Genomic DNA, 19,958 nt, shown 5'->3' with positions numbered 1-19,958 from the left:
TTATTTTTGTAATTTTAGCTATAAAATTAAAATTAACTTTTATTTAATAGACTGACTATTATAGCGACCAGTGACCAATGATTTAATAAGCTGCTAATATATATATATATAACTAATTGTCTTACAATCTTGCTTACCTATCTTTATTTATACACGTTTGATTATAGCCTATGATAATTTATAAAATAAATTTTAAATACCTATTTAGTACATGTATCCAGGTGGGTTGGCTTAATAATAATAACCACCAATCATACATATATATATAATTATTTTGATTGTTTAAAAATATGTAATTATTAAAACAAATTCAATTTTATTAATAAATTACAAATTAAATAAAAATAAATATTGTTTATAATTTTTAAATAGGTATTGCAAAATTGTTTTTATTTAAAGTTTGAAAATTAGGAAGAAATTATGAATTATTATATACCTACTGGCTACTAATCTATTTTTATATATTTTATAAAACATAATACTTACAAAAATGTATAACTCTTATATTATAATACTGTAACTTGATAGGTTACATCTTACATGATGGGTTACATGAAAGTTACTTGATGGGTACCTAACAAACTCGATATAACTTTGATTTTTGATATTCATACAAAAAATTTATAATTTTTAAATTAAAAACCATGAGACATCTAGCCACCTGGTAGGTATAAACTATATATTTGAATATATATAATTATTATTAATATAACTAATTAATAATTAAATATTTCATCATCAATATTATAAGATACAATATATTACATAAAACATAAGTATATGAGGCATCCTACTTTACAAGTGTTAAAATTAAAATAAATATAATTTAACATATCTCGGACAACAATAGGTAACATGAAAACAAATTAATGAAAATTAAATCACAGATATATATATATCTAACATCTATATAATAAAACTAAATCATCTTAGTTAATAGAGAACTATATAATATTTTTAAGGAAAAAACTAAAAATTATAATTGTATAATTAAGACATTAAACTAATTGTAGAAATATACATAACATAAAATGAAAATGGTAAGTTAATTGGGTAGGTACTTGCATGTAGATGTGATACCTACATTTTAATTATCTATCAATACTGTTAATTAGAGTATGATGTGTACCTATTATATATTGTATTTTTTTTTTATTAATTAATTTACATTTAAATGAAATAAGTAATTGTATAAAAAGTTTAAAAAGCTCCTTATTTTAAAGATAATAAGTCTAATAAGACTGTTAAAAATGCAATTATTGATATAATATCTGATATTTATAAAAGCTTTTTACCACAAATGTGAATGATAAAATTTGAGATCCAATTTTGGCGGAGCACCTTTTTTCCCATTAATTGTGTCGTTTACATCTTTTTCTGAAGGAAGAACTGTGACAAGATTTGGTTTGTTATCCTTGAATTTATTATTGATGCTGTTTAATATGTAAAAAAGTGTAACAATTAAATAATTATCAAAATGTAATTGTAAATGAAAAATTAGATGAATTGGATATAAATAAAAACCAGGTACTTATATTAGCTACTTACATATCAGCATTAGCAACGTATTTGTCATTCAATCTAGTTGCACTACCAGCCCCATGTAATATCTAACATTAAATAAATATTAACATTTTTTTAGTTAAAACCATACTAATATAAATAATAAACTATACTTAATATCATAGGCGCCGCCAGTAATTTTGTCAGAGGGGTGCATTGTGCATAGTATACGCTGCTTTATAAATAATGCTTAAATTAATTAAGTTAAATATGTATAAATATTTTTTCAAATTATATGATGATAAAAAGATATTTTATTTTTTTCAACAGCTACAAAGTAATACAGGCTAGAGGCTACGATTAAAAAAATATGAAAAATAAGTATTATAATAGTCATAATATAGATAATTATGCAAAATTAAATATTTTCAATACCATTCAATTTTTTTTATTATTTTTTTTTTAAAGTGCACCCCCCTTGCAGCGCCCATGCTTAATATTTAATATACTTAAATACACTTTTGTTTGAATAGTTTAATTTCAAAATTAATTTTAAAACTCCTTCTCATTTTATCATAACCTAAACAGTTGCACAACTACTGAATAGGTACCTTAAAAACCTAGTAATCAAATGAATTATCCAATCTGCTTGTTGGCGTTTACTAGGGAATGTTTTTTTATATTACAGATCTCGTCCAAACATTCACTGAATTTTTAAATTATTTTAAATAATTGGTGGATTGTTATAATATTTAAAATTATAATTTTCAAAAATTTCATTCAATTTTTTTTATTGTACATGTCTCTGGTTCTGCTAAAAATAATATATCATTCATCCTCTTTTTTAATAGTCTTCATAAAATTATAATTAAACATATTTTTTCAATATATATTTAAATTTAGTATGCATTTATTTTATATTTAGAACCCTATTCAAATTTGTAATATTGTTATTAATTTATAGTAATATAAAGTATTTAAATAAATAATTATCCATACATCAGACATGGAGTCATTGTGTTTATTTGCAGCATGCCGTCCATATGTAGGTTTGTTTCTATATCCATTTGTACTGTAACATAAAAAATCAAACACAATAATTGTTAATTTTTATATTAGGTACTTTAAATTATAATAATAAATACACTTTATAATTAAATCATTATCTAATAACTATAATAATAGAATAGGTAATGATATCATAAATAGGTATCTATTTTTTTTTTTTTTTTAATAAAAAATTCCTTACCTATCATATTTATCTTTTAGTTGTGTTAATCCTAAAATAATAATAGAAAAATAGTTAAAAACATTTGATATGGATAGCCATGATATTATCAACTATACAGTACCTGGAGTATCAAAAAATTCTTCAAATATTACGAAATTATTTCCTTGATCTACTAACTTTTTAAGTGAATAATGTTTTTGCATGAATTGCAACATTTTTTTCGAAGGTTTATCTATAGCTAATTGTTTTGCTTCTAACTCGTTATCCTAAAATATAAGAGCTGTTACAATATTATGTTTAAATGAGTAAAGAAAATATTTAAATCGTATTACCTTTAACATGTGTTCAAATAGCTTATTTCCAAATCCTTGACGTTGTCTAGTTTCATGAATGTAAAAGTCAAGTAAACAATACACCATGGCTTCAGAGCGAGAACCTTTTTTGTCAAAAAGATATAATTTTTTCCATCCCATTTTCAAAATTCCAACAATAACAAATGTTCTATAAATGTTATATTAATGATTACTGATTAGTGTATATTGTAGGTAATATAGTAGTGTTAGGCAATAAATATTTTCTTACATCTAAGTATATAATATTATAAGTACAAGATACTATAGATACCTATTATAAGAATAAAATACATACTCTTCATTCGTTTGTTCTGACAATAAATAAATTATATGATCAGATTTTGATAATTTTTCTGCTGTTGTTATAGGCATTTTTAAATCCTGTGCTCTGGCAGATGCCTTACCCATTTCGTCAATAATCATTGCAACTTTTTTTTGTAAGCTGTAAAAATTATAATTATTATTTATTCAAATAATTTAGAGATAAAATATAGTAGTATAATATGCAAATATGCTGGTAACATAGTTTTAAATGCATGATTTTTAATCATACTTTTCATCGTCTTCGAAGCCAAATGGTGTTAAAGAATGATCAATTTTCACAATTCCTCCTTCAGCTAAATCTTTTATATCAAATTTAAATTCCATTTCGGATGGTTTTATGAAAAATCTATAAAATATGATAAATTTCAAATAAGTATGGATATTCAATAAAAATAAATAAATCAACTAAATATTTAAAAACATTAAACCTAGATCGGTTTAAAAGAAAATATAAGATATTTAATAAATTACCTATATTATTTAAATAAATAGTAAAAATACGAACTGTCGCTGAATTAACGTGGGTAGGTATAATAATAGTGGTATAGCGTTGACGTACTAATGCAGAATAAAACTAAATAGTAAGTATAGAAGAGACGGCGGCGATATGCGAATTTCGAGTAGGGCTGTCTAATTTATTGATTTTCTTCTACAGGGTTGTGCAGCAGCGCTGCTTTTGCAGATGTTTCTATACCGCGGTAACTAAATTGCCATTACCACACATTCTATCACTATGCTTTCAGCAAAAACAATTTTGTTTTTTTTAAGAATGTCGTAAAACACAAAATCAAATAATAATGCTGAATGTATTTGTTTTCTTAGACATACCGCGCAACCAACTAAAATTTCTAATAGGCTAGGTAGGTACCTATGATTATTAATTACCAACAATTGTTTGTTGCACTCAGCCTTTCAATTTAGGTATACTTTTTTATGCATACATTTCACTCTTAAACGATAAACAAAATATTTGAATAAGTATACATAAACGATAAACCTATAACCTTGTCCTACATGTACATGGTGTGTACTAATTCTATACAAATTGGATGTCTGATGTCTCTAAGAAACCACCGCAAACAATAATTTTATTTTTTTCTAGTTCAAGTCAAGGGCGTATTTAAGGGGGGAGGCGAAGGGGGCATTTCCCCCATCGTTCGTATTTTTCCTATATAATACATTAATTAATAGTTTATTTAAAAAATTTTCCGTTTGATAAAGATCGTAAATCGTAATGAATCATACTTAACATAATAAGAACTGTATGCCTATTTAGTTAATCAAATTTAAATTATTTTTAGTTTGTATAGAAGAAAAATTAATTTCACCCCCCCAAAAGATCACAACTCAAATATGCCATTGGTAAACTTAAACGTATTAAAAGTTATAATATCAGCATGGATTTTTAATAAGTTAGTAATGTTCAAGTGCAAAGTTTTAATTTTGACAAAATTGGATAGTTACCTATAAACGAAAAATAACGTTATATTTCCTTTAACGAATTATATTTACTTATTAATTTATTATTTAGAGTAATTAAAAAAAAAAAAAATAATCGTAGGGATTTGAAACTTCTTACAGTTACGTATATTACTCGCAAGATTATTTTTTAAATTGTTGAATACATTAGTAATTTTTATGTAGTAGATAATATTTATAATAAAATAACTTAAAAAAACCACTACGCAGATTAAATCATAAATCCATAAATGGTAGATTATAGAGACTTATTAAATTGGTAAAAGTGATGTTACTAATGGGTTTCTTCATTTATACTTACCCATGTTTTTAATCTTATTTTTGTAAATATCAAATTTGCTGATAGTAAAAGATTATAAATTCTCTTTAAAATAAAATTTAAAAAAATAAATTAATTAATTAATGGGCTTGATTTTTCTGATTATAGCGATTATGCAAAATAAAAAAATGAATCATAATTTTGTATTTATCAACCTTCTAAAAAAAAAATAAATAAATTGGACCAAGAAACTTTTTACCATTAAATCTAATAAGAAACTTTAATAAATTTAACAAAACGCCGAATGATGCAGTATTTATATTATACAACTAAATTCTTTAAATGAATTGTTCTTAATAATGTTTTTTATGGGAAAAAATCCAACTTTTCTGTAACAGCTATTGCCTATTCTATTTCAAAGTGCAAAAATGTACATATCCGCATGTATTACCGTATTCAACGAAAGAAGTTAAATACTCGTATATTGTAGATTAAAGTTTAGATTATTATATTCAAACTTTAAGTATTATTTAATTAAGTCTATATAGTATTATAGTGGAAAATATCGTATAATATACCTACTGTAAAAATAAAAAAAATTAATTAAATAAATACATATTGTTAATATGTCGTGTATGTTTTATTTATCTTAAAATTAAATTTCACAAGTTAAAAAAGTATAATTATGTAGGTATATTTTATGTTTTAATTTTTTATTACTATACCTAGGTAACACCCTGCTTCCTATTTGCACGCCTCATAAGTCTGAAAATGTATTTACTCTGTATAATTAAATCGGGAATGGCGAATATATTGCATATTTATATTTTATATAATATGTATTAGTTTATTTACGATATTGTCGTCATCATATCATTTATCGAGTCGCACCTAATAACAAATAACACAAACATGAAACAACAAATCGTAAATTCTTCGTACATAATACTTAATACTACTTTGTATTAGTAAACTTATTTCACTATTACTTCAATCGGCGGTATCAGCAAGCGTTTTTTGCAAAAGTCAAAATGACAGCTCATCACAGATACCATTTCCTATATTAGTGCGTGTATGTTTGGTTGTATCTGTAAATAAATCATATTATATTTCGACGAATTGAATGAGTTTGTTTGATTATTGTATAATATTAAATATTATTTAATTGATTTCTATGTTAATAAATTTAAAATGTCTATAAATAACTAAAAAAAAAGTCAAAATATTTGAATATTATACCATATCTAGAAAATGATAATATAGAAATTTAGTGGAAATTTAAAGTATATACTAATTTTTCATAGAAAAATCTTATGTAATATTATGTTATACGTAATACGTCTACGCAATTTTTACGTAAAACTAGTATCTAACAAAATAAATTGATTTTTTTTTTAACTCCAAAAGTTCAAAACAAAAAATCACATTCATAGTCCATAGGGCATAAAATTTTTCATCAATATTTTATATTATTATTTTCTATACACATGATACAAATATTCAAAATATCTAAAATTTAATTTTGACATCTACAAAGTACAATTAGATTTAATTTTCTATCCTAAACCACCTTTACATTTTTAAATCTAAGAATTTTATGGACTATACTTATCAGTTATTATATACACAGATACGAATAAGAGTGGTTACACATCTTTGTAATTTTAATGCATGCATCGCGAACGGAATCTAAAAAATTAAGAATAGGAGCCGATAGATACTGGATATGTACTAAGAATTTGCATAATGATGACAATTTTTTTTATTGAAGTGTAATAAGAATTTGAAGTAGAATACATTTTCCAAGAAATCGTGAAATTTTGTGTGGGGGCGACTTTTCAGGAATTCAGGATACTGCAAAGATACATAATTATGTTGGTGGTACAACATTAGGTTACGTTTTTTTTTATTGATTTAAAGAAAGTTACAATCTGTGGTGGCATTTTACAAATTTTGATAAATAAAAAGAATAATAATGACATGAAAGTTTGAATAGGAAGAGACCCACTGGCCACACCTACAATATTATTTAATATTTATTATGTTATTTAGATCTAATAGGTCATGTGGCCAATCCAGAATCCTTGTTTAGACGACGGGTGATGTTGTTAAGATAGTTGTAGAGGACTCAAGACATTTTATGAATTAATGGATAAGGGTGGTTTTTTAGTTTGCTATGAAATTGTTTTAATGATTTATTGCAAGTTTTCTCACAGTTGGTAGTTGGAGATCTTTATGAAGATTTACTCAAGATCTTGATTTGTTGTGTACCAGGGAGCATTTGTGATAATTCTTAGAGCTATTGATTGGAATGACTATAATGGTCTAATATTAGATAGTTTGGCGGGTCCCCATATTTGTATCCCGTACAACCAAACTGGTCTGAATGTTTGATTACACTTTTTAGTTGCTAGACTGATTTTTGACTTCAGGATGGGGCGAAGTAAATGCAGCCGAATGTTTACTTGTTTGCGTTTTAATTTTATGTGGGGTACTGGTGTGACCATGTCATGTTAAAGTTATGCGCAGGTGTGCCGTTTAGTATAAGAAGAGGACATTCGTTAGTTCGTTACGTCGTAGTTAATGTGAAATTTACTTGTAGATACCGATTTTGCCTCATTAATTTGTATCCTTCAGTTGTTAGCCCAGATAGAAGGTAATTATAATATTTATCTAAGTGTGATGTCGATGTGTGATTACAAATAATCAGTGGCTATATTAGCATCAGAGTTCGAAGCTAGGATTGTCGTATCATCGGCGTAAGTTGTAAGAATAGTGTTGTTGGTTGATGGAATGTCCGAGATGTAGACGTTTAAGAGTCGTGTAAAGGAGATAAATCACTTCTTTGAGGGATATAAGCTTTTATTGGGTGAAGAGGTAACGTTAGGCACTTTTTTTTTATAAAACATTCTTGTATTACTTTCTACTCTGAATTGTCTTGAAAAAATATTTATTTTTTTTTAATTAGATTTAAAGAATAACAATATTATGATTTTTATTACGTAATATGTACCACTATAATAGTTGTGCTATCAAAAACTATAAATAGTTTAATATCTAATCTATAAACATGAATATTAGGTATTTCATAATTTTATAAATGGCATTGACTCGTGATTCGTGAATATTAATAGCTGATTTTAACTTAAGGTTTTCTTTATTTTTAATTTATTACACAAAGCATTTTCAATTAATTCTTTTTTTTTTCATCATATACAATATGTTCTTTTTCATTATATACAGTATGTTCAATATGTTTGGAGACAGTCATTACTCATTAGATTAATTGGGATTTGGAACTGATAAACGATAATATGATACAATTATAATACAATATTAACATCTGGAATAATTTTTTTTATTTCTTCGTAAAAAAAATATTTGTTATTGATATAACAGGTGGTAATGCACTATGTTTAAATACAGTGTAAAAAAGTATTTTTTGTAACAAATTAAATTAAAATGTTTAGTTTTTATTATAGATATACACATTTTATCTATATGTATATAGAATTGTAACTAACACATTTTTCTGGATTAAAGGACTTACATTATTATAAACTTGCAAATGATGTGCAACTTATTGCAGGTTTAATGTTATAATATAGTTCTTTCATCTGGATTATTGTTTGTATCCTAAATTTTTTATATTTAAATTGTAAAATAAAATAATAGTGTATTGTAGGTAAGTATAGTTTCTTGAAGATATTGTTTTAACACAGTGGTTGGCAACCTTTTTGGATTTTCGGGCCACATTCACGGGCTGGACAAAATAAAAATTTTATATTCTTAGATTATTTAATATGAAAAAAATATTAAAACTAAAATTTTAAAATAACAGAATGTATAAAAAAAATGTTGTTTTAGAATTTAAAGCGGCCCGTACACTATAGCTGTTGCGGGTTGCCAACCACTGTTCTAACATAATCTTAACCACAAATAGACCTACATAAATCATATTTTCCAAAAATGATATAATATGCTAAGTTGGTAGTTACTAACTTTATAATTGAGGAGAATTTGCAGAAAATTTGGGTGATCAAGTTCCACCAAGCTCTTATTTGTGCTAATATCTATAATTATAGATTAAATAACACAGTAATATCCTTATTAAAATATATTTTAATCTATGCTACAATCAAAATTTAAATCATATGTTCAATCATTTTGAAAATTTTTATGCTTATCAGATTATTTTATTATCACATATAAATAATATTTACAAGTAAAAATTTGGTAACACCATTGATTTTGAAATATACTTCAAGTAACACTTAATAAACTCAATACTTAACGGAGACATTATTTATTAGAAAATAAAAACTAATAACAATAATAAAAACCAAAACTTAAATATTATGGATTAAAACAATTTTGATACTAAATATGCTGATAGAGCAACTATAGTACAATTAATAGTTGTTAGAATAATAACATCACGGTCAGTATATTTCCAGTCTGGCTCTACGGTACTTATTAGTTTATTTGAGTTTAACTGTGCTTTTTTCAACATTTTATTTTGTTTTTGAACTTGTAATAATAAATGTTTTATTTGATCACTTTTATTGGAATTTGATGAATCCAACTTGGCATCTAACACCATTCTTTTAAATTCATTCATTTTCCATGCATTGATTACAGTACTTCCAATTATACCAATAATAGTACCAAGAATTGAGCCAACAATAGATACATATTTAGTTCTCTCTGCTTGTATTCTTTCTCGGTCATGACTGTCTTTCAAGGTGGTAGATAGCAATATGAAGCTATCTCTTTCATCTTTTTCACAATAATTAACCCGATCGATGATCGAATTTTCTTGTTTTAATAATGCATGCTCCTGTGTTACTAATTCAATGTATCTATCTTCTGATCTAGAAGTATTTATAAGTTCATTCCGTATGTCTTTTAGTTTGTTTTGAATTGTTCTTAGTTCTACTGATACATCTCTTCTTCTATCTTGAGCTTTCATAAATTGTTTTTGAGACTCCAACACTCTATCTTGGGCTACTCGAACTTCACTTAAACCAGTGACCCGTTCATACCATGAAACAACTTTATCATATTCTGGACGATAAACTGCAAGTCGGTTATATAATTCAGTTCGTGAACTATTTGATTTCGAAATTTTGTTTTGTGCTTTTTCCTTTAACATTTGTAAAACCGTTTCTACTTGCTTTCCAAATTTCATGGTTTTAGCAATATTTCAATAAGTCACAATTTATTTGATACCCACTGATAGATTTTGTTGGACCAGCATACTTCTAAAAATAAGGAAATTGATTCTCAGAGATTGAAAATAAACTCTTATTTAAATTTTACACTACTAATTATAATATGTAAAACCTTACATAAAACATAATTCAAAAAATTGAAAGTCAATCTTAATTGTAAATTATAATGAACATTACATTACTTATAATTCATATTAAGTGGAAAACATTGAACTATATAAATATAATAGAAGGAAATTGTTTTCATTATAAAAACATGCATACATTAAGCTAAATAAAACAGTACCTATTAAAAATAAGTGAATACTTAAATTGTTGTTAATTTCACATTTTATAACAGGTAGTTTTTTACTCTTGCTATTATGTTATTATTGTATAATTTGTAGCATGCAATTAGATTTATTTAAATATATTGGTTACTAAATAATAATTTATTCAATTAAAATATATTTTTTCTGTTCTAAAATCTATTTAATAATATTATAAATAAGGGATTAAAGAATTAAAAAATAAACCTTATTTCCAGAAGTAAATACTGTCACAAAAGATTTGATGAATAAGACTAATTAAATGATAATAATATTAAAAACTTTGAACACTAGTGAAGTACCCAGTTTATTTTTTAATTTTTATAAAGATTTGTTTTATCATGGGTGTAACAATTAACATATGTATTAAGATAATTTAAGTACATATGATTGATTAAAAAAAATATAAATATGTCTTGCTTAAAACCTATTTATAAATTATTAGCTTACATACTTGTTTAAAATAAAAAAATTGTTACCTAATTTAATTTAATATAAATTAAAAGGAACGGCGATTTACAAATTCAAATTTTTAACTTTTAAACTGTATAGAAATTAGTATTACAAGTACTAATTATGAACATGTTACTATTGTATATTGAAGGCTTGAAGCATATTATGAAGCACTGAATTAATGAAATTAATTTAAGTATAAATTTATAGATTATTTTTTATCCTTATTCCAAAAACAATCAAGACATCTGATTGAGACGATTGAATGATTCTGTATTCTGATAGGTACGGTTACGGTATTGTCGGTATTATGATTTATGCCTTACAGTAAAAAATCAAGTCGTGTTATAAATTGACCAATGGAATTAATAGACAATAGTAGATTACAGTTATCAAATGTTATTTTGACATGTTTGCCAACTGCTTACACCATCAAATTATTGTGATATATTTTTTCAATTATTACCAAAAAAATAAAATAAATTCTAATTTTGATGTATTTGATTTATTTTGATTTTTATAAAATCAGTATGTTCTATTTGATTAATTATTTTTGACAACATTTTTTTAGTTAAAGTACAAATTAAAAAAAAAAAAAAAAAAAAAAAAAAAATGGAGAAAGTTGATGTCGATGAAATGTGTTTGTGTTGATAAACGATTAAAATGGCCGCCGTTTCATTTCGAGTACAACAAAAATTTGGTGCTTATTGATTCGTTTTTTAATTTCCAAAACATAAATTACGTTAAGTCTTCGTTTAAATGGATCGACGTGTGGAAAAACCTTTTTGTAAGTTTTGCACTATAAAATAAAGGACATAAAATTACCGTTATGCTGTAGTAAGTACTGTCAGTGATTTTTTTTTTATTTGAAAATATATGTTGTGAATGTTTATAATGTCCCTTGTGCTCGTGGGTATATGATAGTGAACCATTCAAAAAATATTGTCATAAAATCGTAAAATGAGCAAAAGAACCGGTCGCAAGCCGAAACGTGAACGTACGTCAAGGCGACGTACTAGGCGTCATTCTTCTACGTCTGAAACATCTTCAGAAGATGTGCCACCCCCCAAAGTTGGCAAAACCCGAGCTACTAGCAGAGTTGATGAGGGTGAAAGGAAGGTTGCATTAACTATAAAATTGCCAAAGCCAGAAAGTAATGATTGCAATGAAGAGAACACCACTGGTATGTGGAAAGTTGAGTGTTCCAATGGATCAGATGGCGATATTCAGAAGTTAAAGATAAGTTTGAGGCGTTCGCCTAAGGATTTATTAAGAGAACAGGCTGCTGAAGCTAAATGTTCAGCTGAAAGAAGAGAAAAAGAAGAAGCTGCCGGCAGTTCAACAAATCCGTCTATATTGGATGGTAGCGTTACAAATTATTTAGAACAGTTTGGTAGTACTGTGGCTGTTGAAGAAAGTGAACAAAACATAGTTGATTCTAGTGAACAAGGTAATGTTTAAAGATATTTACATTAACACTTACTATAATAACCTAATTTAGGAATTTTTATTATTAGGTATGTTTTAGACCTAGGTAGTTTGTAATTAATAATTTAAAATAACATCATTCTGCTATTTTTTTTAATTAGACAATAATGTTTATATTTTTCTTGTAGATTAGTCAACTATAAATGTTTTTTCATATCACAATTAAATATTTAATATAACATCAATTGTAATGATTACCAACAATTTAAACTGTTTAGAAGTTAATTAATGTGTTTAACCAAGTATTGATAAATAATATTAGAAAAATTAAGTTTGTGCATTAGTTTTTTATTGCACTAACAAATCTTATTATACTGCTTTCATATTTTACAGTGTTTGTTAGTATAATTTTATGTATTGAATAATACCTAGGTGTTTAATATTAATAATATTGAAATAATAAAACTAAATTATGAGTTTATTTATATTAAATATGCCATTTAATATTTAATTACATAATTTTTTAATTAATGGAGGTATAAATAAATATCTCGATAAATATAATAATGTATTTAGGTATATTCAATATTCAATAATATAAATACTTATTATTGAAAATTTATTAAATACATTGTGACGGTGTTATAAACATTTTTACTTTTAATTTATCTACTGTACAATAAAAACAGCATAGAACAAATATTTGTAGTGTTTTAATTTTTATTATAAGAATCTGAATTTGTTCTATAGTTAACAATAGATATAAATAGTAAAAACTTAGAATTTTTGTCATACTAGTAAATCATTAATTTATACTTAAATTATGTGTAAATTGTATTTACTAATATTGCATCAAAAATTAATGCTAGTATTTAATTTTTAATTGTTCTTTTTTTTATATTTAATATAATTTAAGTACCTAATATTTTATCAATTTAACAGTAATGTTAATTCAAGAAATTGCTTTGAAATATTAATTTTAAATTAATCCATAAATATTATCCATATTATATTAATGCTAAAGATGTTCTTGATGTTTACAGATTTATCCACTAATAAACTAACAACTTCATTAAATTTAGATTTTCTAGTTTTTAAAAAGATAGTAATTCTAAACCGTTTTATTTTAATTTTCAGAGCAAGTTGTTATCCCTCCCAATGAGCCATGCAATCAAGAAAATATAGATAATGACCAAATAGACAGTGTTGAAGTATCATCTGAGTTTACACCCAATGAAGAACCTATTGTAGAAAATATATCTACTAATGAAGAATTCATTGATGCAGCTAATGAAACTATAGTTGAAGAAAACAAAATTCATGAAGAAGTTTTAGAACCAGCTGCCATTATGGTAGAGTCTATTAGTCCTACGAATTCATCTAAAGATTTTCCAGACTCTACAGTCCGTCCATCTATTGATGAATGTAATATTTCAGAACCTATTTTAGAAGAAAATTCTGTAAATATTTCAGAAGTTGTTGATGTTCCAATAGCTTTAAGTGAAAAGATTCAGGATATTGAACCAGAATCTATTGAAAGTGTTGTGGATGAACCAAATACATCTGAAGTCTTAGAAACAGTATCAAATGTTGAGATAAATAAAATAGCTAATAACACAATAGAAGAAGAGATTAATAAATCTGATTATATTAATGATTCAGAACAAATGGAAGATGTTGTACAATTAACTGTTGAATCACAAGATTTAGTTGACGATGAAGATCCTAAACCAATTGATGAAGAATCTAAACCAGTCTATGAAGAAGAATTCAATTCAGTCAAAGTAAATGAAACTGAATCAGTCAATGAAATAGAACCTATACCAGTTAATGAAAATAAATCTAAACTAGTAGATAAAGAAGAAACCAAACCAAATGAAGAATCTTATAACGTTCTATCATCAGATATACCCAATTTAAAACAGGTTGATGTTGAAAAAGAATTAAATGAAATGCCAAAACCATTGTCTTCTCACCCTAAACGTAAATGGGGGTCTTGTAAAACAAGAACACCTATAACGATAAGTCCATTTACTTTGGGTATTATAATAGAATCTAATGGGGATTCTATTGCTGATAATGGTGAGTATCGATCAGAGGAAGGAGAAATACAAAGGACAGATTCAGACGAAGAACAAGAAGTTGAAGAAGCTATGGAAATCAATGATACTATGTTAATTGATCATGAAGCGGTTGATTATGAAGCACCAGAAGAAGAAGAAAAATCTTTTATTGATAATGATGATAATAAATCTGATAAGTCATTAGCAGAAGAAAAATACGAAGAAGAGCCGAAAAAAAAATCATCTGTTAAACGTATAACGACTACTAGCGTAATTCGTATTACAAACCTTGTAAGGCCATTCACAGTTGGTCAACTAAGAGATTTGTTACAAAGAACTGGAAAAATTGTTTCTAATGGATTTTGGATAGATACAATTAAATCTCAATGTATTGTTGAGTATGAAAATGAAGATCAAGCCATTGAAACTGTATATGCACTCAATGATTCCCAATGGCCTTCAACAAATCCCAAATTTTTAAGAGTCGTTTTTACCAATAAAGAAGAATTAAATAAAGCATTAAATGGAACTCATCCAGAACGATTAGATAAACAAAAAGAGTCAAAAGTAGAAAAACTTAGAACACAGGTAGATAATCATTTTATTTTACGCGAATGGGATAGAGGTAAGTTGGAAGATATGAATGGTGAAAAAGATGATAAACCTATTAAAAGAAAAATATCTGATGATCTTCATGCTACAAAGGATAAAAAATTAAAGAAAGATGAAAAAGATCTACATGATAAACGTAAGAAGTCAAAATCCAAAACACCAGAACGTATTCCTACAAAAAGTTTAGACGAACTTTTTCGGAAGACCAAAACTACTCCAACTCTTTATTGGTCTCCTCTTTCTATGGAACAGATTGCAGAGAAAGAAGACCAACGGCGTAAACATCTTGCAGAGATGGAACGGTCTCAAAAGACTGACCGTAGGAGAAGAGATAACCTTCATTATCCTAAGAGGCGTTAGAATTTGTGTATTGCAAGTATTTTATATTTTAAAAAGAATACCTACATTTTATACAAATCGGTAAAACCTTTGAGTTATGTCACCATGTACCAGAAGGTTAACTCATTACACATAGTAAAAACCGCATAATTATTGTAGGCTAATTTTTTCATATACTGTATTTTTTTTTTAGGGATATCACAATCCACACTGTTTTTATGATATTTTGATTATAATTCGTCTTTACGTTAAATAATTTTATTTATCATAATAAAGACTGTATAAAATAAAATTACCTACTGTTATTTTTGTATTTACTTGATGTTTAAAATTCATATTAGTTCATTTTATTGTTTAGAAATAATTTTGCCTTACAACTAAGGTGTTTATTGTGTTAGCAATAACATTAATTTATATTTTTCATGCTTGAATTAACTTCTGATAAATTTATGTGTAAACAGTTTGTATAAAATGTTTTAAAATCTATTAAAGTTTATATTGATCAGAAAATATAATAATAATAATAATAAAAAAATAAGTGACAATTTATGAACATGATTTGATTTAATATACAATATTTTATGGTTAAGTTAAAATTTATTAATGTTGGAATTTTTTTTGTTTTGTTTCAAGGATTCAATTTTATTAATTATTAGCATAATTATCAATCTTGATGAAAGAACAATGGGCTTTAATAATATATTCAAAAAAGACTGATTATCAATGTCAGGATAAGGAAAGTTTAACTTGTTTTTGGGTCTATAATGTGTTTTTGTTAATATTATTTTTGTTCATTACTTTAATATGTCTGCTATAATATTAATTGTTGTAGTAGTCTTCATAAATACAGTTATTTAATACTAATAATTTTAACCAATCTAATTGTACAGATAAATAAATTGTTTCAGAATTATATTCCCAATGTCTGCACTCCCATGCATACCGAATACCTATCGTTGGGTGATTCGTCTCGACATTGTATTTTGTTATATTTTCTTAGATAAAGTTATGGTTAATGTATGGTTAACCTTTGTTTTTATCTTATTTAATTTTGTTATATTAAGTAAACAATTTAACAGCTTAGTATAAATTAATTAACTTAATGTGTTCAAAATAAACATTTTCTAAATTTTACATCCTTGGATATGATTGGATTTTATACATTTTTTGTATTTATAAATATTATTTTTAATATATGAAATTTGATGATTAGCATTAAGATTTATTCTCATTAAAAAATTACAAAGCAACAAACATGTCAATTAAAATACAATTACATACTCCATTAACATTTAAAACTTGTACATAAGGGCTTTACTACACTGCAGGCATACAAATGGTTGACTTGGTAAGGATAACTGATGTGTGTTATTTGGCTGTTAACTAACTAAAACTAGGTAGTTTCAGAGGTTACTTTTTAACATGGAATTTAGGTAACAATTAATATTTGTAATATTTCAATTGTGTAAATATAACTATCAATGAATGTTAAGTATGTATCACAATATAATATAATTAATTATTCTGTTTCCGCAAACCAATTTACAAAATTTGAAAGTAATTTAAAAATGAGCGGATTAATTTGTTTTCAGAATTAGTGGTAAAATAAATACTATGCCTATTTTTTTATCATTGTTTTGAAAAGTGATGACTTAAATCTTGACGTATGAACTGTTTTTTAAAAAAATATTATTCAATATTAATAGCAGTAGTGTAGCTGGAGCTTATATCGAGGGAGGTTTACTTAAAGATTGTTATACACCACAAAATATTGTGAGGAATTAGGCTATAATCGTTATTAAAATATCACCAATAAAAAAGCCCAAGGAGAGGCCATACACCCATGCCCTTCTCAGAAACGCAACTGTATTATAGTTGCATTCCCCATAATATTAAAAAATACAAAAATTATAAAATAAAATGTATTTTTTAAAAGTTAATGAATATTTTAACACAATTTTACAAGTAAGAAAATTCTATGATTTTTGATTATGACAGACTATTCTGAAAATATTAAACTTGTTTAAGGGCTTCCAGTTTTTACAACTCGACTTTCGAGCATATTTTTAAATCTTAAACTATTGTTTGTATTTGTATTTTAATATAATGTTAAATTGGAAATTATTCATATGTTTATGAACATTTAACAAAATGATAATAACAGTTGAACACCGAACAGATTAAGAATAATTTTATCTAAAAACCTGATGGATGAATTTGTATTGTTAAAAATCATTTATCTTTTTGTACTTTATTTTAAATAGAATTAATTCATTTTTAAAATTGTATAATAATCATAAATGTTAAAAGTTTATTTGGTTTAAACAATTTCAAAGTTGACAAAATACAGTATTTCACAATATAAAAGTATTTTTTATTTAAAATTATAATTAATTAAAAGTGAAAACAATAATTATGTATTAACGCTAGCTTGTATTTTTTCTAATAATAGTTCCAATCTTTCTTTCATAACTGGTTGACCTTTTTTTGTTTTTTTTCCAAGTTTTTTATTTTTAAACTTCTTCTTTTGTTTATATTCTTCTAGTGCTTGCCGAATTTCTTCTTTTTTTTTCGATGCTTCAAAACGCCTTGCTTTCTTTTCCTCTTGGATTTGATTGTAACGTTCTTGTGCTTCTTTATATGGATTTGGCCTGAGAACAAAATATCACATTTATAAATATTTTAACATTATACACATTAAATAATATTTTGGAAGCCAGTATAAGTAGTTAAATCTTGAGATTTATATTCAATTAAATGTAGAGATGTATCGCACACAATGTCCATAAATAGTAAACAATTAAATACAAATCAGGATCCTAACAAAAAAGAATAATAATAATAATAAACCTTTCATATCATCAAGGGACTTAAGATACTAAAGTTAAAAAGAAAGGCTGGTAAGTAAGTTTATTTTTAACAATTTAATATTTGAGTTTTTGTTTTTACCTCTTTTGCTGATTAGTAAGATTGATATCTTCTCCATTTGATGTGTTTAAAGGTTTCTCAATACCAGATTTGTTTAATTCTTTGTAGTAATCACGAATTACAGCCTTTTTACGACGCTCATTCCATTCTTGAACTGAACAAAAATAAAAAATATATGACATTAATATAAACAAAATACAGAGAAGACTTAGGAATAATTTAATAGGTCTTTTTATAGATGTTTTTGTCTTATTTCAACAATTTCCTAGATAATAAACAACTAAATTTTAATATTTTTTTTAACACTAGTAAAGAAATTTAAATTTTTGTTATTCATTGGACATAATTTATTATGTCCAATATTTATTTATAAAAGTTTTAAAAGAATAGCAAATTATGTGCAAAAAGTTAAAATTGGGCATGAAGATAAGAAATAAGAATATCTAGTGGATCAACACTTTGAAAATAATTGTTTTTTCTAGTCTTTGTATTTAATTATAAATAAATTACATATTATATATATAATTTTATTTTCTAACTTCTGTTTGTATCATGCATATAATTTAAAAAAATGATTCTACATATTATTGAATAATTAATAGTTTGGATATTATACTTACACTTTTGTTTATTGCTGTATTTTTTTGTTCTCCATTTTTTCTTATCGAATGGTTTCTTTGTTTTTTCATCTTGAGATGACATGATTTAATTTTATATTAATCAGTTCAATTAGTTTGTCTTTTTTTAAAAGTAAGACTTATTCTAGTCAGTGAGTTGTAAAACTCAAGTATTGGCTAGTACTCGCAGTCAAGCTAGCAGTCAATCACCAGTACTCACTATAGTCGCTGCAGTTTCTTATGATTTAAGAATTAGAGTAATGTAACATTATTTGTATAAAATGTATACGACAATTCATATAATATTAAATTTCATCTATTCCGTGATATTATCACAGAAACAAAAATAAGATAACATTTCAAAATGATATCGACAGCATTGATAAGACGTTTTCAGTGTTCATCAATAGTGGTGCTCACGAATAGATTTCATTTCAGTTTTTTGCCGTAGTTCAGTAGATAGTTCACGATGTAGCCATATAGGTAATAATGTAATATTATATATATTTATATTTAATCAAAATCGTGATATAGCGGTGTGAATAGATTAATGTTATAATAAGCTACTTAAAATTAGCCCAAATATTTTGAGAATATAACGGTTTGTACCTAGAAAATAATAATATAACTAAACGTATTGACGTGTTCAGCGGCCCTATTTCGAGCAAGCCCGGGGTTAGAGCAGTTCACCTCTAAATATAATTTTTAGTTTAATCTAGAATCTTAAATTATTTTTCAAATACATTTCATTGATAAATCCCTGAATTATTTCAAGTTCCTGTTTTTAATGGCTAATACTAAACTAGGTACCTACCTTGGTTTCTTAG

At 25.3% G+C, this 19,958-nt stretch overlaps 4 protein-coding genes across 7 annotated transcripts; 1 reads left to right on the top strand and 3 right to left on the bottom strand.

The window, feature by feature from the left end:
* Nucleotides 1-742: 742 nt before the first annotated feature.
* On the bottom strand, nt 743-4,043 carry LOC132917620 (alpha-tubulin N-acetyltransferase 1-like). Of its 2 annotated transcripts, none has more exons than XM_060978447.1 (9): nt 3,917-4,043; nt 3,641-3,757; nt 3,383-3,529; nt 3,067-3,235; nt 2,856-3,000; nt 2,753-2,783; nt 2,503-2,575; nt 1,549-1,610; nt 743-1,433 (listed from the first exon to the last, which is right to left on the bottom strand). In XM_060978447.1, the coding sequence occupies exons 2-9, from the start codon at nt 3,733-3,735 to the stop codon at nt 1,292-1,294; spliced, it is 864 nt and encodes a 287-aa protein (XP_060834430.1). In that variant the 5' UTR covers nt 3,736-3,757; nt 3,917-4,043; the 3' UTR covers nt 743-1,291. The 2 variants fall into 2 exon arrangements, with proteins under 2 accessions (XP_060834430.1, XP_060834429.1); XM_060978446.1 differs by having other exon boundaries at nt 3,883-4,037.
* A 5,396-nt stretch (nt 4,044-9,439) lies between these two features.
* Nucleotides 9,440-11,482, bottom strand: LOC132918324 (mitochondrial potassium channel-like). 3 transcript variants are annotated; one of them, XM_060979515.1, is made up of 2 exons: nt 11,146-11,482; nt 9,440-10,413 (listed from the first exon to the last, which is right to left on the bottom strand). In XM_060979515.1, exon 2 carries the CDS (start codon nt 10,338-10,340, stop codon nt 9,513-9,515), a length of 828 nt encoding a protein of 275 aa, XP_060835498.1. In that variant the 5' UTR covers nt 10,341-10,413; nt 11,146-11,482; the 3' UTR covers nt 9,440-9,512. The 3 variants fall into 3 exon arrangements, with proteins under 3 accessions (XP_060835498.1, XP_060835492.1, XP_060835507.1); XM_060979509.1 differs by having other exon boundaries at nt 11,171-11,482; XM_060979524.1 differs by lacking the exon at nt 11,146-11,482 and adding an exon at nt 10,899-11,007.
* A 270-nt stretch (nt 11,483-11,752) lies between these two features.
* On the top strand, nt 11,753-16,135 carry LOC132918317 (apoptotic chromatin condensation inducer in the nucleus). The gene is made up of 2 exons (XM_060979497.1): nt 11,753-12,594; nt 13,710-16,135. The coding sequence occupies exons 1-2, from the start codon at nt 12,105-12,107 to the stop codon at nt 15,605-15,607; spliced, it is 2,388 nt and encodes a 795-aa protein (XP_060835480.1). The 5' UTR covers nt 11,753-12,104; the 3' UTR covers nt 15,608-16,135.
* Nucleotides 16,136-17,818: 1,683 nt separating this feature from the next.
* LOC132918343 (thyroid transcription factor 1-associated protein 26) lies at nt 17,819-19,463 on the bottom strand. Its single transcript, XM_060979534.1, has 3 exons — nt 19,135-19,463; nt 18,536-18,668; nt 17,819-18,237 (listed from the first exon to the last, which is right to left on the bottom strand). The coding sequence occupies exons 1-3, from the start codon at nt 19,214-19,216 to the stop codon at nt 18,000-18,002; spliced, it is 453 nt and encodes a 150-aa protein (XP_060835517.1). The 5' UTR covers nt 19,217-19,463; the 3' UTR covers nt 17,819-17,999.
* Between the last annotated feature and the right edge of the window lie 495 nt (nt 19,464-19,958).

The sequence above is a fragment of the Rhopalosiphum padi genome, chromosome 1 (assembly GCF_020882245.1).
Source record: "Rhopalosiphum padi isolate XX-2018 chromosome 1, ASM2088224v1, whole genome shotgun sequence".
Classification (NCBI taxonomy): Eukaryota; Metazoa; Arthropoda; class Insecta; order Hemiptera; family Aphididae; genus Rhopalosiphum; species Rhopalosiphum padi.
The sequence above is the reverse complement of the archived record's forward strand: the minus strand, read 5'-3'. Positions and strand labels throughout refer to the sequence as shown.

Excerpts from the sequence above, each read along its gene's own strand:
- LOC132917620 (XM_060978447.1), bottom strand. The coding sequence starts at position 3,735 with ATGGAATTTAAATTTGATATAAAAGATTTAGCTGAAGGAGGAATTGTG. Across the intron at positions 3,530-3,640 it reads GGCTTCGAAGACGATGAAAA|CTTACAAAAAAAAGTTGCAA; the intron begins GTATGATTAAAA and ends TAATTTTTACAG. Across the intron at positions 3,236-3,382 it reads TCAGAACAAACGAATGAAGA|AACATTTGTTATTGTTGGAA; the intron begins GTATGTATTTTA and ends TAACATTTATAG.
- LOC132918324 (XM_060979515.1), bottom strand. The coding sequence starts at position 10,340 with ATGAAATTTGGAAAGCAAGTAGAAACGGTTTTACAAATGTTAAAGGAA.
- LOC132918317 (XM_060979497.1), top strand. The coding sequence starts at position 12,105 with ATGAGCAAAAGAACCGGTCGCAAGCCGAAACGTGAACGTACGTCAAGG. Across the intron at positions 12,595-13,709 it reads AGTTGATTCTAGTGAACAAG|AGCAAGTTGTTATCCCTCCC; the intron begins GTAATGTTTAAA and ends TTTAATTTTCAG.
- LOC132918343 (XM_060979534.1), bottom strand. The coding sequence starts at position 19,216 with ATGTCATCTCAAGATGAAAAAACAAAGAAACCATTCGATAAGAAAAAA. Across the intron at positions 18,669-19,134 it reads ATACAGCAATAAACAAAAGT|TTCAAGAATGGAATGAGCGT; the intron begins GTAAGTATAATA and ends ATTTTTGTTCAG. Across the intron at positions 18,238-18,535 it reads CTTACTAATCAGCAAAAGAG|GCCAAATCCATATAAAGAAG; the intron begins GTAAAAACAAAA and ends TTTTGTTCTCAG.